This window comes from Cyprinodon tularosa, unplaced genomic scaffold (assembly GCF_016077235.1).
Source record: "Cyprinodon tularosa strain WSP-4 unplaced genomic scaffold, ASM1607723v1 ctg10, whole genome shotgun sequence".
NCBI lineage: Eukaryota > Metazoa > Chordata > Actinopteri > Cyprinodontiformes > Cyprinodontidae > Cyprinodon > Cyprinodon tularosa.
The window spans coordinates 1,173,104-1,188,125 of NW_024037782.1; the positions used below are offsets into that span (position 1 = coordinate 1,173,104).

Here is a 15,022-nt window from a genome sequence, read left to right on the forward strand (position 1 = left end):
GTTAGTATACTTTTTATATATTTACAAAAAGTACAATTTGTCTAAGTACATTTTCAGTAAACTATAGGAAATATGAATATACTTGAAATACAATAAAGCACATTTTTTTTTTACCAGGGAAGTTAATGCCAAAAACATTTGAAGTAGACAGAGCATTTATTATTTAACTTGTGAGGAAAAAACATGGACTAAAACTGGGACTAAAAAAAAGCACCAGGTAAAGAGAAAATAAACCATTGGATATTAACCTTTTTAGTGTGAGAAATTGGGAATATGGAGGTGACAGGAAACCCTAGATTAAAATTTAACTAAGCAATTACTCTGATGATACCATAATTTTGTTTTTCTGTTCTGGAAATCAAGTCAAACAGCAGCGTTTCCCCCCCTGACCTTTCCAGCAGCCTGTCAGAATGAGCGCCTGTTTCGCGCAGGATGTGCCGCGGCTGCGTCCCACGCCACGCAGATAACTGCACTCTGTCAAATGAGATGCAAAGTTACTTCCTCAGACAGACAGAAGCTGCCGATCGGCTTCACTTCAACCCTCCCGCGCTGTTTGAGCGACGCCATTCTGTGGAAATCAGCTCAAACTCCGGCAGCTTATCTCTGGGCGCATATCTGATGATAGAGGCCGGCCTGTTTCAGCAGCCCGATAAGAAGCTGTGGATGAAGTCGCTCCAAGTATCTGCAGCCTCAGTGAGTCCGGTTTAACAGGAAACCAGAGCCAGCCCGCCGCTGAAACACAACTGCAACCTGCAGCACTGAGCATGCAGGTAAAATCTATCTCTGTTCACTTCACATTATTGTGCAGAGATAGTTGAATACTTCAGCTCAACTTTTTACATTTTATTTTTTACTTTCTTGGTCTTAACTTTGATTACCTTTAATATAGATTTTTGTCCTTTGAATGCTGTCCTTATATCTAAATGTAGTAATTTTTAAAATGTACCTATTAGTTAAATGATGCACATAGGCTCTTAGTTTTTGCTGGCATCACACACTTTGTTGATTAAAAAAGTGGCTCATAAAGATGGAGATAGAAGAGGCCGGGATAGAGCAGTGCAAATTTTAGAAGAGATAAGTTTCTTCTCCTGGTAAGTTAGTTTATGTATAAAGGTTTCTGATTCATAGCGTTTGTCCTTATGTGCCATAGGCTATTTGTTATGTTTCCCAAATCGGATTGGATTCTGAGTTGATGTGTCACTTTAGTTTTGTCTTGGTCCAAGTATGTGTTCATCGTTCATTACATAGTAGTGTATACGATGTTGTACTGTAGTCTAAACTTACAGCTACATGTTTAAACCCAGAGGTACCTGTAATCTTACAGCTGAAATAATGCAATTTGGGATAGAATGTTAGTGGTGCCACATTTGGACTGAAAAACTTTCTAAAATTCATCAAGAAACGTGAATTTAGGAAGTGTATTCCCCTGCCGTCTTCTATCCATTTGAAAAAGTTTAAATGGATTTTGTAAAGCCGATCTAGAAAGTTAGTGTATTGCATCATTGCCACTTTACTGCACTGATGCAATCATTTATCGTTAATTTGATAACTCTAGTTGTTTTGACATGCGAAAGGAAATTGTGTCCATTCTTACTAGATTCCAGTAATTTTGCACTCAGCATTTTCCGGTTTGTCTGGTCAAATTCTCTAACTCTCTAACTGGTTGTCAGTAGGAGACTGACCTGAACAACAGGAATTTGGCAGTGAATAAAAAGAAAGTGTTATGCCAATAAAGCCTCAGCAATTCATATATGGTTTTAGCTGCCTGTTAGCTGAATGGCAGCCATTCTGGTGAAATATGTCACCATGATTGTGGTCACATTTTAATGTTGTGCCGGTCTATTTAATGTTGGTATTAAATAGACCATGTTGGCCTGCATGTTAATTCAGAAAGCTGGAGGTGTTATTTGGTTCTTTCTTTGCTTTTGGGTATGGTTTGTGATTTTGAAAAAGTAAAATGATATTCTTTGATGTCTAGAAATCTAGAATGACTGCCTTCAGTGTGTAGCACTTCCCTTAAATGTCTGAGTTGTTACATGTGTTTTATGGTTTGGAGTATGCCAACAAAACATGTTTAAAAAAAAAAAAAGATAGTTTGACCTTTCAGTTTGACCTGCTCCATCCATTGAGGTTTGTTGATATTCTTGTTGTCACCCATGCCCTTCTCTTTTAGCTTTTCTATGCACTTTGGTGTGCAGTAGAATCCATGGTCTTCATTCTCCTTGCTACGTTGGTGAGCTCCTTTAATTTCTCCCAACTAACCTGATATATCTGATATGACCGATCACACCCATGGCCAATCAGGGAACAAAAAAGTAAAGCAGTATCAGGAAAGCTTGCAAATCTAACTCACTGACGTTAATGTTTACTTTTATTTAAAATAAAAAATCAACACCTTTTCTCCCTTTTGCAAAATAATGCAACATATCGATTACTAAAGTTACAGTTGAATAACCTAAATATAAAATTCCTTACTTATTACACAGAAAAACATCCTTTTTTTTTTTTTTTTTTCTCTATATAAAGTAGCACTGACATAGCAAGATGGAATCAGTTGGTTAATGGGGCCATTCAGTCAACCCTGCAGCCAGAGTTGTTTTAAAGTTGGATTACTTTAATAAGAACAATGGGTGGAGATCATTTGGTTTGATTATTTGTGTTTCTCCACAGAAAATATTTCCTAGCAGCCTAATTTGTCTATCTTATAAGTATGGGTCAGGTATAGAAAACTGATTTCAGTCAGATGTCCAGCCAGCTGTATGCATACTTTTTTAATAACCAAATTTTACTTTTAACCCCCTTTGGATGAGGTGGTTGCATCTCTTTTTTAGTTGCAGCAAGAAAGTTCCAGGATCGATTCTTGGTCGAGGGTCTTTCTGCTTTGAGTTTGCATGTTCTCCCTGTGCATGTGTGGGTTCTCTCCAGGTACTCCGGCTTCCTTTCAAAGTCCAAAAACATGACTGTTAGGTTAATTGGCTTTTCTAAATTCTCCTTAGGTCGGAGTGAGTGTGTGAATGGGTGTCCTTTTGCCTCTGTGTTGCCCTGCGATAGACTGGCGACCTATTCAGGGTGTACCCCGTCTTTCGCCCGTAGACAGCTGGGGATAGGCTCCATTTAATAACCACATTTAATTTGATTACAATGCTTTCAAATCCTAAAATCTTATAGCCTCAATCTAGTAAATTAAGCAGCATTTCAGACCTTAAACTACTTTTATTTTTCTGTCTTCGTATTGCAGTTTTAACCCATGATGTTCTGCAGCTGTTTGTGAGTTGAGATGATGGATACGCCATCGTCCACCATCAGGCGGCGAGCCTGGATCAACAGCAGCCGACAGTGGCCAACTGTAGAGGATCCAGAGGGTCCGCTGTCAAACGTTGCAGCCTCAGCCTCCATAGCAGATGATGATGACGTCTTTTCTGATGGTTAGAGCAAAGACATTACTATGTGGAAAGCTCATTGCATTGTAGTTTTGAAGCAGGTTTTTTCTTTACTTTATTAAACTGAACAAGAAATTCGGTTTTTAAAGCGTACCCTGTTTATTTTAGTAAGAGTACTCATAGGTGTCATTTTCACAGCTGGCTTCACTGGAAAGATTGAGAACTGGCTGCTTGGTTGTGGGTGAGTCAAATTGTTTTGTTCTTTAATGAGTTCATAACTGCTTACTTTTAGCATTTTCCAGCTGTAAGATCTATATCACTGGAAACTAAAGCAAACAACAGAACACAGAGTGGAAACTCTCTGAAGTCAGACGGTGCAGGAAGGTAGCTCTGTCAGGTTGCTACATAGAAATGTTTTTTTTCTTCTGCTGCAGTAGCCTGAGGTGATACATTCTTATAGTTCCAATGGAAACAGAGAATAAGAAAAGTAAGCTTGCAATCAACCACAAACTGAGCACACAAAGGTGGCTTTCTCTTAAGTTAGTTTTTTTTTTTTTCGTTGGTTTACCAATGCTTATAAGATTTAAAAGAAAACAAAAGGCTGTTAAAAAAAGTATAATCGTCGTATTTAAAGTTACCTTTTGGTTTAAGTTGAAAGAAATACAAATTTTCTTTGTGTTTAACTAAAATAACCGTTGGAAGCAGGAACAATATTTTATTGCTTTAAATGTCAGTCGTTGGGAAAGAAACACTTATGAAATACAGAAACAGGCTAGATGACAGTAAATCAGCATCTACTGTAAGTGGGGCCCTGAAACCCCTGCTGGGAGCATTGAAGGAATGGCTGAATGTGGTTGAATGCTTTCTCAGAAGTGAAAACGAAAATAAGCTGTTTGGCTTAGCGTTAACCTGAATGCTAATACTTCTACAAGAGGAAGTTGCAAGACCTCAGCAGCCAATTGAAAACTGCTGGTTATAAAGTGTCCAAAAAAAACTTTCACTGTAACCTTAGCTGCTTACATTTGTTACATTAAGCCAGAAATGCAAACAACACCCCACGTTTGATAGAAGCATGCAAATGAAACAGGCTTAATTTGTGTGTTCATGTGTTTAAAACTGCAATGTGTTTCACAGATCTGATGTCAGCTTGGCGAACAAAGGCCAGCTAAGTTTTGGTGAGATATGTCCCTTGCTATTACCTACTAGATATTATTTTGCTTGAAAAAATGGAAACTAAAAATCAAAATGTATTCAAATGTTCATAGTTTAGTAAAACTCATATTTGTCATTTTCATGTAGAGTTTTTACTTGAAAACTTCTTCAACCTGTGTTTAATAGCAGAATTATGTAAAATGTATTTAGTAATATATTACCTGATCTATGTTTAGAATTTAACTGATGATCCTCATTCAACTTAATGAGGAAAGGAATTTATAAATGTGATAACTTAATATGACATAAGGTTGAATTGCAGGATAAACACAGTTTTCCAGATTCAGTATCATGTTCACTCAGATGAGCTCATATTGTAAATGCACACATTGAATAAATGCAAATGCTGCAGATATTTAAGCCAATATCCCTAGTTTACATTTTGCATGCAGCATTTGCATGATGTCTAATTTAGAACACAAATAAATCACATTTTAATATCTGATTGCCTTTTTTAGAGTCTGCACTTCAAGCTAACACCTGTTCTGACGATCTAAGTCTTGGAGCTGATGGTAAGTTCATGCATAAACTCAAACACAAATGTCACTTTATTCTTCAAAGTATGTTACAAATGATAATTTGTACCAATGTGTTTCACAGCAGGAAGAGAATAATTGTAAAAAGAAAATCAAAAATAATAACATAAATATAAAAAAGGTTAAGATATCAAGTTATATTTTATTTAAAAGCCTATAAATTCATATCGCAAACAGTTTCTATTTGCTCAAAGGGAAATATTTGGTTATCTGAAACATGACTTGGCTGTTAAACTGTATTGGCAGATGCAGACAGGTAAGAGGAAGTAATGACCCAGCAAATGTTTTAAATAGGCAAATGGTTTGGTCATGGTTATTTTTAAACTCCATTAATGCATCAGCATGCAGGATTTTTTTTACACCTAAAATAGAAGCTATCCACATTTTCTTATCAGACTATTTTGTGTCCTTGCATACTAGTTATTATGCAATGGTGATTTCCGAAGGATTAAATAACAGTTATAATAAAAGAGTAACTAAAAGGATAAAAAAGATCTACATTAAGGCATGAAGTTGCTTCATTTTGTGGATTAGGAAAGAACAGAGTGTAAAAGAAATTAGTGGAAATCCCACAGCTCTAGCTCTATGAGAACTGGTGGTATTTGAAGTTATCTGAGCATCGTTTAAATCTAACAAAAAAACAAACTTTCATTGTTTGGACACAGATGTTTTGTTTATTTGTCAGATTCACTCTGACGATACACTATTAAATCTAGGTCATAGAATACAATGATTTTGTTTGAGCTGTTTTGTCACACTAAAACAGTTTGCAATATCAAACAAATTTGGATATCATACATAGATGTTTGAAGTAAATACCAAATTCAGCTTTTAAAACATGTTTAATAAATATAAGACCTGTATTATCAATACAATGCTTAAATAAAACCTCTGAAAACAGGAGGTAGATTAAAAGATTTGAAAAAAACATGTAATGTTTATTTTATTTTCTCAGCCTCTGTTTTAAACTTTGGGGAAACTCCAAACACCTGTGGGTAAGTAGAAACTATTTACTGTTTAAAGTGTTTTCTACACATCTCATCAGATCATAACTGATGGGATTTAGTCTTTAATGTCCAAAATAATTACGTTATTATCAAAAATTCAGGTTTTATGGCACAGACATGTGGTAGAATTTCTCTAGAAATTATTACTAGGTATTATTACTAGAATTTGTGTGGTAAATAAAGTTAATGCACAGTATAGTTTATCTGATCACATTAAATTGATCACTATATGGAAATCTACCCAACACCTTCAAATGAATCTAAATATACTAAAGCATTTTTTCAAAACTGTTGTTGATTGGTCGGTTTGCTGGGTTTTTTTTCTTGTTTATCATGGCCAGGCAACCTTTTCTCACAAAACAGCCCAGCAGGATCAGGAGCAGGTTTGTTGTTTACTCCATCCTCAAACTCAGAATATATGCAGTATATTCTGGTATTAGTTCCAGAGAGCTTGTTAATTCATATGTCCCTGCTTTGATAGTTCGACTATCATAACGATTCACACATCTGATTTTTAGTGCACCCCGTCAGAAATTATGCCCACCATCATTGAACCTGGGCCACAGCATGGCCTCCAGCTGCCTTTCCTCCTCTACTTGGAAAACTGTGTCAAGGTGAGGCTGGAAAATTGGAAAATGCCATAGAAATATTATTTTGTATAGATTTTTTTTACTGATTTGGCTTAATAACTGCTCTCATTAAATTGTTGTTTCAGTAAATTATCTTTGTTCTCCATTTAAATACTTTTTGGTCTCTAAATTATCTGAAGGTGATTTTTCAATGGTTGATTAACCAGTTTATCCGAATAGCTGTTTTAGCACCACATTGTTTAGAGGGTTGTGAAGGTTTTTCTGGAGTTTTGAGGGGGTTTCAAATGTGAAAAACAAAAAAAAAATTAGGTTTTCTGGTCAGTCAAGCGCAGTGATAACATGGTTTTCAAACCTGCTGTTGGTACTTTTGGCAGTCATAGCTGCCAAGGCCTGTTGGTAAATGAAATCCTCCTCTCCATAGGGCTTTTCAGCAGAGGGATACATTAAGTGCTCTAAATCCTGGTGATGGTTGCATGTATCTTTGACCTCATAAAACACTGTGGACCACCACCACTGATTTTGTGCTTTTACAAGCTTTGAGTTTTGAAAAGAAATGGATAATTCACGTTCCTTTAAAGAGAGGACTTTGGACCTGAGAAACAAAACAAAACCGTTATTTTTCTGTTTAGCCTGGCTGAGACATTTTTGAGGTTGTCTCTGGTTAATAAGTTGATGTAACATGATACAATGAATCCTGTTGGTTGATCCTCATGTCTTTGAAACATAAGTGCTGTGGCTCCTGGAGCTCTGAGTCTAGGCACAGATCACACCCTGTCAATCTGCTCCAACTACATACCGTAAATTGGTTTTGTTTTGACGTTTAGTTAAAGCTGTGGTTCCACCTTTTATTTGTAAATTCTCTTTTGCCAAGCTTAAATTTCATATCTATGCTGCTGTATGCATATCTGTATAAAATGCAGCAAAGTCACAAATGACTTTAGCAGGTTACTTATACAGATTGATAAGCAGATACAGATAATATAAATAAAAATAAATAAATAAATAAAGTAACTGGATTCTCTACTAAGAAGAAAAAGATGAGAACAGAAATGGGCTTTTTTCAGCTTTGCATTGTTTTGCTTGGACAGAGTCTGCTTTTCTAGTAATGAACTGGAAAACTCCAGTCAGAAGTTCTCCCTTTTACTGTGTTGGTCTTAACATCCCATTTGTGTATTTTAAAGCATTTTCTTATCAGTCTAGTGTAAAATTCATTTTTAGTAGTAGTAGTGGTTGCAAGTATAAATCCATGAAATTAACCGGAAATGCTTGAATATCCCTGTATATATAAAACCAAGTTTCATTTTAAAATACATTTTTGAAATTAATCAATGTTGTGATGCTTATTATTTCAAATAACCCTGTATATGTGTGGGGGGTTTCTTTCAGTGTGTCAGAGGTTTTGCAAATCTACTCAGAGGATGCAGAGGAGACTCTATATGAGCTGGGTTTTGGCTGTGAAGAACCTCAGGTCACTGTACGCATCCCACCACGATTCTTTACCTTCCCCTCTCAGGCTCAGGGCATCAACTTTCGCCTCTTCCTGGATGCCCAGATCCGCCGTATAAGAGAGGAAGACCCCAGCCTTTCACTTGCTAGTATGGATTCGTTACATCTCTCTATCTATATGTCAGTGGAGTCAGCTTGTTTGTTAGATGTGTGAAGCAGTGAAATTGTTGCCAACTGTTTGTTAAAATACTATTCTTCTCACAGGTCGCTTCAGACAAGTGCAAGTTCTCACAGCCATGGCCAATGCCTTCTATTCCCTCTACTCCCACGTGTCTCGGACTCCCCTCCAGAAGCTGGCCACACCGGAGTTCACCTTCTCATCTCCAGTGGAGAGGATGGAACGGTTTAGGACCAGCATCCGCAGCGAGCCTCGCTCTCCTGTGGAGAGGCTAAAGGACACTGTGAACAAGATGTGCCTTTACACCGGCTCTCCACGGGGGTCGGAGTCCACCTCTCCACAGCCCTCACCCAGAAAGAGATCCAGCCTTCCTGAAGTGGTGGATATAATGCTGAGATCCAAGACTGGGAGTGCTAAGAAGCTGGATTTGGGGGGAAATGACAGGTGTGGATCTTGTGGGGATTTGAGTCTGCTAATAGATAGTGAAGATATGGAGAAAACGCAGCTGACTGTAGCCGATACAGACTTTTATCAGCGGGGAAATAAAAGCCTCGAGGAGACACTGGACACTAAACATGCAGATAATGCTGATAATTTCTTCCAAGCAGATGACGTGAGAACATCTCTAACGTCATCTTTATCAGGAGAAACTGTGATAGAAACAGCGACTCTGTTGGCTTTGGATCAGGACTCATGTTTGACACCAAGTGACACAAGGACAGGTGGGCTGAATCCTGGGGCCAAAGTAGCATATGATCTAGTCTGCCCTCAAATCGTGGAGAGTGTACATCGAGCTCCTTTCTCCTGTCAGAACAAGAACCGATTCATCCATATCACTCAGACATCAAGTAGAGATCGGCCATGTTCTCCATCACAGAAATCTGCACAAGAAATCCTTTCCTCTGAGCCGGATAAGGACCAACCCCTGGAGGGATCCGGATCACATAGTGTTCAGGAGCCCAGTGGCAGCTCCGCTCCCTGCAGCATCACTGTGACTGGCTTGGAAGATGAGGATGTGTTCTCTACTTCCATTAACTCCTGCCGTGCCTCACCTGCCTCCTCTAAGCGGAAACCCGCGGAGCCATTCAATGAGGAAGAGGGAAAGTACCTGAACCCTTTAACACATCCAAGCCTAGGCAAATTCTCCGGTAACCATCAGCATGTCAACTCGTTTGAGCTGGAGGAGGTACAGAAACTTTTAGGCCTTTTAAATTCCAATAAACACAGTATGATAGTGAGTTTAAATTGTGCTTTTTGTGCCTTAGTTGATTTCTCTGGAATGTAGGAAGTTTTAGTAATCTGAACCCAATGGATGAGGCAGTCTAATAACAATTATCAGTCTGTCAATGTTTAACTAAACTATATTTATTAGTAGGTATGGAATGCTGAGAACCCTATAAAAAGGACCTTCAGTCTATAGATCTAAGTTTCTTCTTGAATTTGATCCTCATACTTAGTTTTGGCTTCTCATTTATTCTTTGTTGTGGTATAATTTTTCTTTTACAAGCTTAGAACATTGAAGAGCAAAACACAAAAACAAAGCAAGAGAAATCAAATAAAATTCAAAACTAATAGTAATAGAAATTTGAATCATAAAAGAGCAACAATTGTATGAGTTCAATATAAACTTAAATCTAAAAAAGTTTGTGTTAAAAGACTCCGGTTCATGTTACCGCCTCCACCACTTTGACCCCTGCTTCTCCCCTGCTTCTACCACTACCCACATTATGGCATCAATTTATCAACTGATTTGATTCTATATGAAAAATGCAGTGAGCAAAAACCTTTCTGAAATATGACAGATAACGACCCTCTGCCCGAACCAAATTAACTCTTACTCTGCAAAAAATATAAATCTAAGTATTTTTTTCTGAAAATAGGGGATTTTTTTTCTTTAATTTAGCAGATAAGTGAGACACATTACCAATCTAATAAGACAATTTACATTTAAAATAGGAAAAAACAACTGCAGTGTCTTATTTCAAGCGCATAATATCTCATTATTTTTTTTAAGGGTAAAAATACTAATTTCAGTGGCAGCTCATCTTATGTACCTACTCAAATTAAGGATAAATACATATTTTAGGATTTTTTTCTGATTTTTTTGTTCTTGTCAAAGCAGTGCAGAGCCCTTTTCATCTACTGCCATAATTTCCTGCCTGAAATCATAATTTCGCAGAAAGCACTAAAATAGTTTTCAATTTTACGTTTTTTAATTTTATTACTGGAATACAGGGAAAATCTGGGAGCTAGTAAACAAAGAAAAAAAAAAGAGCTTAACTTAGCATATTTAGTGTAGTTTCTTTATTCAGCTTGGTTAAACAAAATGTATCTTTGTTAAATATGTTTGAACCCCTCTGCCTCAATAGGTGCATAGTGCAGGGGAGGAAGATTTTGGGCAACCAGACACTGCAAGAACAGTCACTTCATCACACTCCAGAAAACATTCGAACAAAGGTAACACATTTTTATTTTTGACTTTTTGCATCAACACTTGACAAAACCAATGTTTTCTTTATACATTTTGGTCTGCAAACATTCTAGCGCCATGACAGCTGACATGAATGAGCGAGAAAAAGGATGTTATCAGCTTACGCTGCAACAGCCGCCTATGTGTTAAACATGTTTGCAAGTTTTATTTATCTGCTTCTTCTTTCTCGGTTAAAGAAAATGTCATTAATTAAAGGCTCATTTTAGGGCATCAATTCATTTGTTGCGGTCAGCTAAGTGAATCTGACAGCAGCTGTTTTGCTGCGTGTCCACAGATGAGTAAAGTTGATAGAAATATCCCAGACTTGCAGCTGTAATTGCTGTGAATATGCATCAGGAGGGAGAACATAAATGCAAGCTACATAATTCAGATTTTCTCATAAAAAAACAGGTATTATAAGTCAACTGTTTACTACTTTGTGTTTTAGAAAAAACATAACAGACACATAACAAATGAGGAAATTTGATGGGATTTGAACACTTTCTAATGTTGTGGAAGCGTGAGAGGCACATCTGTATGCAGGTCACTGAGCAGGTGTCTTTTTCAAGGGGAAGCAATGCTTTTTCCTTTGCAAAATTCGGGTTAGACTGCAGCTGCTATGCAGTTTGTAGTTTGCAGAACCTGGAGAAGAGCTGAATGTTTTCCTCTGCTGGCTGTGTAGGTGAAGTGGTCCGAGGTGACAGCATGCAGTCCGACAGCAGCGGCTACGCAGATGAAGAAGTCATCCCGTCACCGGACAGACACAGCAGGTGACGCAGAGGAACGGCAGGACTGAAGCTTACAACAGGAAATGGAAACCTTTTCAGCTTCCAAAGTGGATCTGAGCACTGACTTTACATAAACTCTCTTAAAATGCAAAGGATTCATTCCTCTCACCATTATGTATTTGTCTTGTCTGGAGGCAGCCTTTGTTTGTTAGCCTGATGCATAATTTGACCTTACTGGAAATCTTTATCACCCCATTCGCATATACACCGGGTTATAGAAACTATCATGCTAAACTGGAAACAGTAAGGTGCATTTACTAAAGGGCAAAGAGTAAGATGAGCATTTTATGGGATTCAGTTTATGATAATGTAGGGAAGCTAGACTTCCCAGCATCCAAGGGGGGTGGGGGTTGACAGACACTTTGGCTCTTTTTGACTGCTTTCATAGTCTGTTTTCATGCAGCTATTTTTTTTTATGTTTAAGGGGGCTACTCATAAATAAACTAAAAAAACAACATGCTTGTATGAAATGGTAAATGCCCTGTAGTAGAATAGAGGTTATTGAGTCCTGCCCTCAGCCTCACTGACGCATCTAAAGTGCTCAAGACCACAACAGCTGAGGCGGACGGACTGAGGCTCCAACCGGCAGCACAAACTCCTGCAACCTACGCTACTGTGTTCCCCACAAAAACATAAGAAAAAAGAAAAACAAAGACTTGGACAGCGGGATGTGATGGAATAGACTTTTAATCAGGGTAAAAAACAGCCTTAAATCTTACAAAAATGTTTTTGATATCAACGATGTCCATTAAACCTCATATTTGTATTTTTACATATAAAAGTGCCTACACAGACAGCAACCAAATTTAAATAAAAACTGGCTTTTAACTTCCTTGTTTTAATGATTAGGAAAAACCCAAAATTGTTTGCATACCTGCCTTTTCTAACAATGGTTACAACATACAGAAATGTCCCACTTTGCACAGTCACATACAATAGAAGAGAGTTACAAATCTATTTACCAATACATAATGCAGTAGTTACAGATTATGGTGAAACAGATAAATAGAGAGTGAGCAGAACAGCACCGCTTTCTCATCATCACAGTTACAGTGAAAAAAACAAAAAATGTGACAGTGATGATAATTACATGCATAACTTGGTAGAGGTAATACTTTGGTATTTGAATTTTGAAAGTCCGGTTCAACACATATGTTATGAGTGTGCTTCGGTGGCACAGTGGTTTACACGTGCGACCAATGTATGGAGGCCTTTAGTCCTCCACATAGCTGACCCGGGATCCAATCTGACCTGTGGTCCTTGGTCACATGTCCCCCACTTTCATGTCAGCCCACTATATAAAAAAACAAACAGCCACTAGTGATTTAAAAACCCTAATAAACAAACTTTTCTTTACAAACTACGCTAAGGTTGCTGACTGTAAAGGACATCCTAGAAGTATGCAGGATTTATTTCAGGGTCATTACATCCATAATATTTGATAATCCAAAGCTGTTTCAGCAAGATCTACACATGCGTGCAAACCTGTAATCACAGCTTTCTTCCCCTCCAACATCTTAAATTTGGATTGTGCAAAATATGTAATTTTTCATGCAGGAGAAAAGGGTTTAAATAGTTTTTGATGTTCTAATTATTTATATTATAAAAATATGCCATTTAACAAGGGTGTTTACACCACTAAGAGCCACTGGATAGAAAGTTATAGCTTTGAGTTTTAGAGTAAATGTACTTCAAAAAATGTGCATACACTAATCTTCGATTAAGGTGATGCTTATGATTTTTCTAAGGACAGTTCAGATTCTGCACCGTTCATTTATTTACAGCTCTGGTAAGAAGATGCCAAACTTTTAACTGCAGTAGCACATCTATCTACTGTGACTGTGAGGGGAATGTCCAGACATTGACCCTATATCAGCCTGAATTGGTTATTTCTCTGACTCTACAGGGGACTTTTTATTGTCATTCTCTTACATGTGAAGATTTGTTCACCTCTTACAAACTTTAATTACATGTTGTATTGTTTTTCCCATTCTAAAGAGTGGCTAATAAAATTATATTTATACCCCATTGTAAACTAGGCCGTCATGGATTACTATTTAGAAGTTTGTGGAAACTCATCAATATAAATAACAGAAGGATCATTTAATATTACCCTTTAAAGGAAAAGTCAGTGGCACCAGGAGACGTTGCACAAATATATTTCTTGCAGACTCCAATATGGGTTGGAGCTTTCTATATGTTCCTGCATGTGCAATAAAGGATTGATGTTTTCTTTTTCTTTTTAACAAATCTGTACCAGTGGTTGCAATAAATGTTTTTAAAGTACACTTCATGATCTAAAGCACCCAGAAAAATGACAGTGATAACAGTGACAGGAGTCTGACCTTTAAAAACCTATGGAAGCTCATTTAAAGGAGAGAAGCTAAGCGAATTACATTTCATGACAGAGAAGAGTGTTTCTCTTGCATGCATTTGTAAGAATTTTATCGTGTTAGTGTAACTGGGGAGTTTTGTGTTGAGAGCTTCTGGAATGTGGGTTGTATGTGTGTGTTGAGCAAGGGGCGGTGTGTACTGTTATACGTGGCGTGGTTACCTGGGGAAACATGACCCGGATGTTACGTGAACTGGAAGTGGAATACACTGGCAGCCGGCGTGCTCCGGTGTGTTAGAACGAAGTGAATGGCTCTATCGCTTTATTAAGAAATTCGGCTGAAAGTTAAGTTGCAACAGTTAGACTAATAAATAGAATGTTACCTCTAAAACCGTCATTCATGAGTAAGAAAATATATTGTACCGTATTTTCACGACTATAAGGCGCACTTAAACGTCTTTTTTTCCCCTCAAAATGTGCGGTGCGCCCTATGGTGCGGTGCGCCTTATGTGTGTTGTAACTGCGACTTTTGAGACCACCTCATTGAGGAGATGATGAAAGAGTGGCTGAATGTAAGGAGGCCAGGTGTTTTTTTTCCACCCCTCACCATCGCTGTTAATATGTAACTCCATGCGTGCCCATCTCACAGCTGATGTGAAAAACAAATTAACGCTGCTCGACATCGGTGTGAACCGGACCCAGCAGGTGCAGCAGAAGCAGCGTGTTTACATGCAAAGTCAATGGTTGACGCGCGTATAGGTGCAGCAAAAGGTCCCGCAGCGCATTTTGGTGCAGCACGTCGGGAGCGTTTAAGCATCTGAAGCACCGCCAACGCTGCTCAGATGGAAAAATTGAAGTTTTGCTGCTGGACGCGCCGCATCAACCAATCAGAGAAGCTGATCTGGGAGCTGCCAGCGAGACAGACAGCGCTCTGATGACATGATATTAACGCAAATGGAAAAGGCTGGATGGATGCGTGGCTGAGGCAGGTGTATGTGAGAAGACTAGGTGGTTTTTTCCACGCATCACCATCGCTGCGTGCCCATCTCACAGCCGATGTGAAAAAAAGGTGAATCAAATGAA

At 38.0% G+C, this 15,022-nt stretch overlaps 2 protein-coding genes across 3 annotated transcripts; both read left to right on the forward strand.

The window, feature by feature from the left end:
- The first annotated feature begins 471 nt into the window (after window positions 1-471).
- On the forward strand, window positions 472-6,127 carry LOC119785903 (protein TESPA1-like). The gene is made up of 6 exons (XM_038288872.1): window positions 472-770; window positions 3,239-3,425; window positions 3,579-3,621; window positions 4,515-4,555; window positions 5,051-5,104; window positions 6,084-6,127. The coding sequence occupies exons 2-6, from the start codon at window positions 3,278-3,280 to the stop codon at window positions 6,125-6,127; spliced, it is 330 nt and encodes a 109-aa protein (XP_038144800.1). The 5' UTR covers window positions 472-770; window positions 3,239-3,277.
- A 354-nt stretch (window positions 6,128-6,481) lies between these two features.
- Window positions 6,482-13,166, forward strand: LOC119789874 (protein ITPRID2-like). Of its 2 annotated transcripts, XM_038295098.1 has the most exons (6): window positions 6,482-6,518; window positions 6,654-6,749; window positions 8,112-8,320; window positions 8,436-9,535; window positions 10,719-10,806; window positions 11,502-13,166. In XM_038295098.1, the coding sequence occupies exons 2-6, from the start codon at window positions 6,703-6,705 to the stop codon at window positions 11,591-11,593; spliced, it is 1,536 nt and encodes a 511-aa protein (XP_038151026.1). In that variant the 5' UTR covers window positions 6,482-6,518; window positions 6,654-6,702; the 3' UTR covers window positions 11,594-13,166. The 2 variants fall into 2 exon arrangements, with proteins under 2 accessions (XP_038151026.1, XP_038151107.1); XM_038295179.1 differs by lacking the exons at window positions 6,482-6,518; window positions 6,654-6,749 and having other exon boundaries at window positions 8,212-8,351.
- Window positions 13,167-15,022: the final 1,856 nt, after the last annotated feature.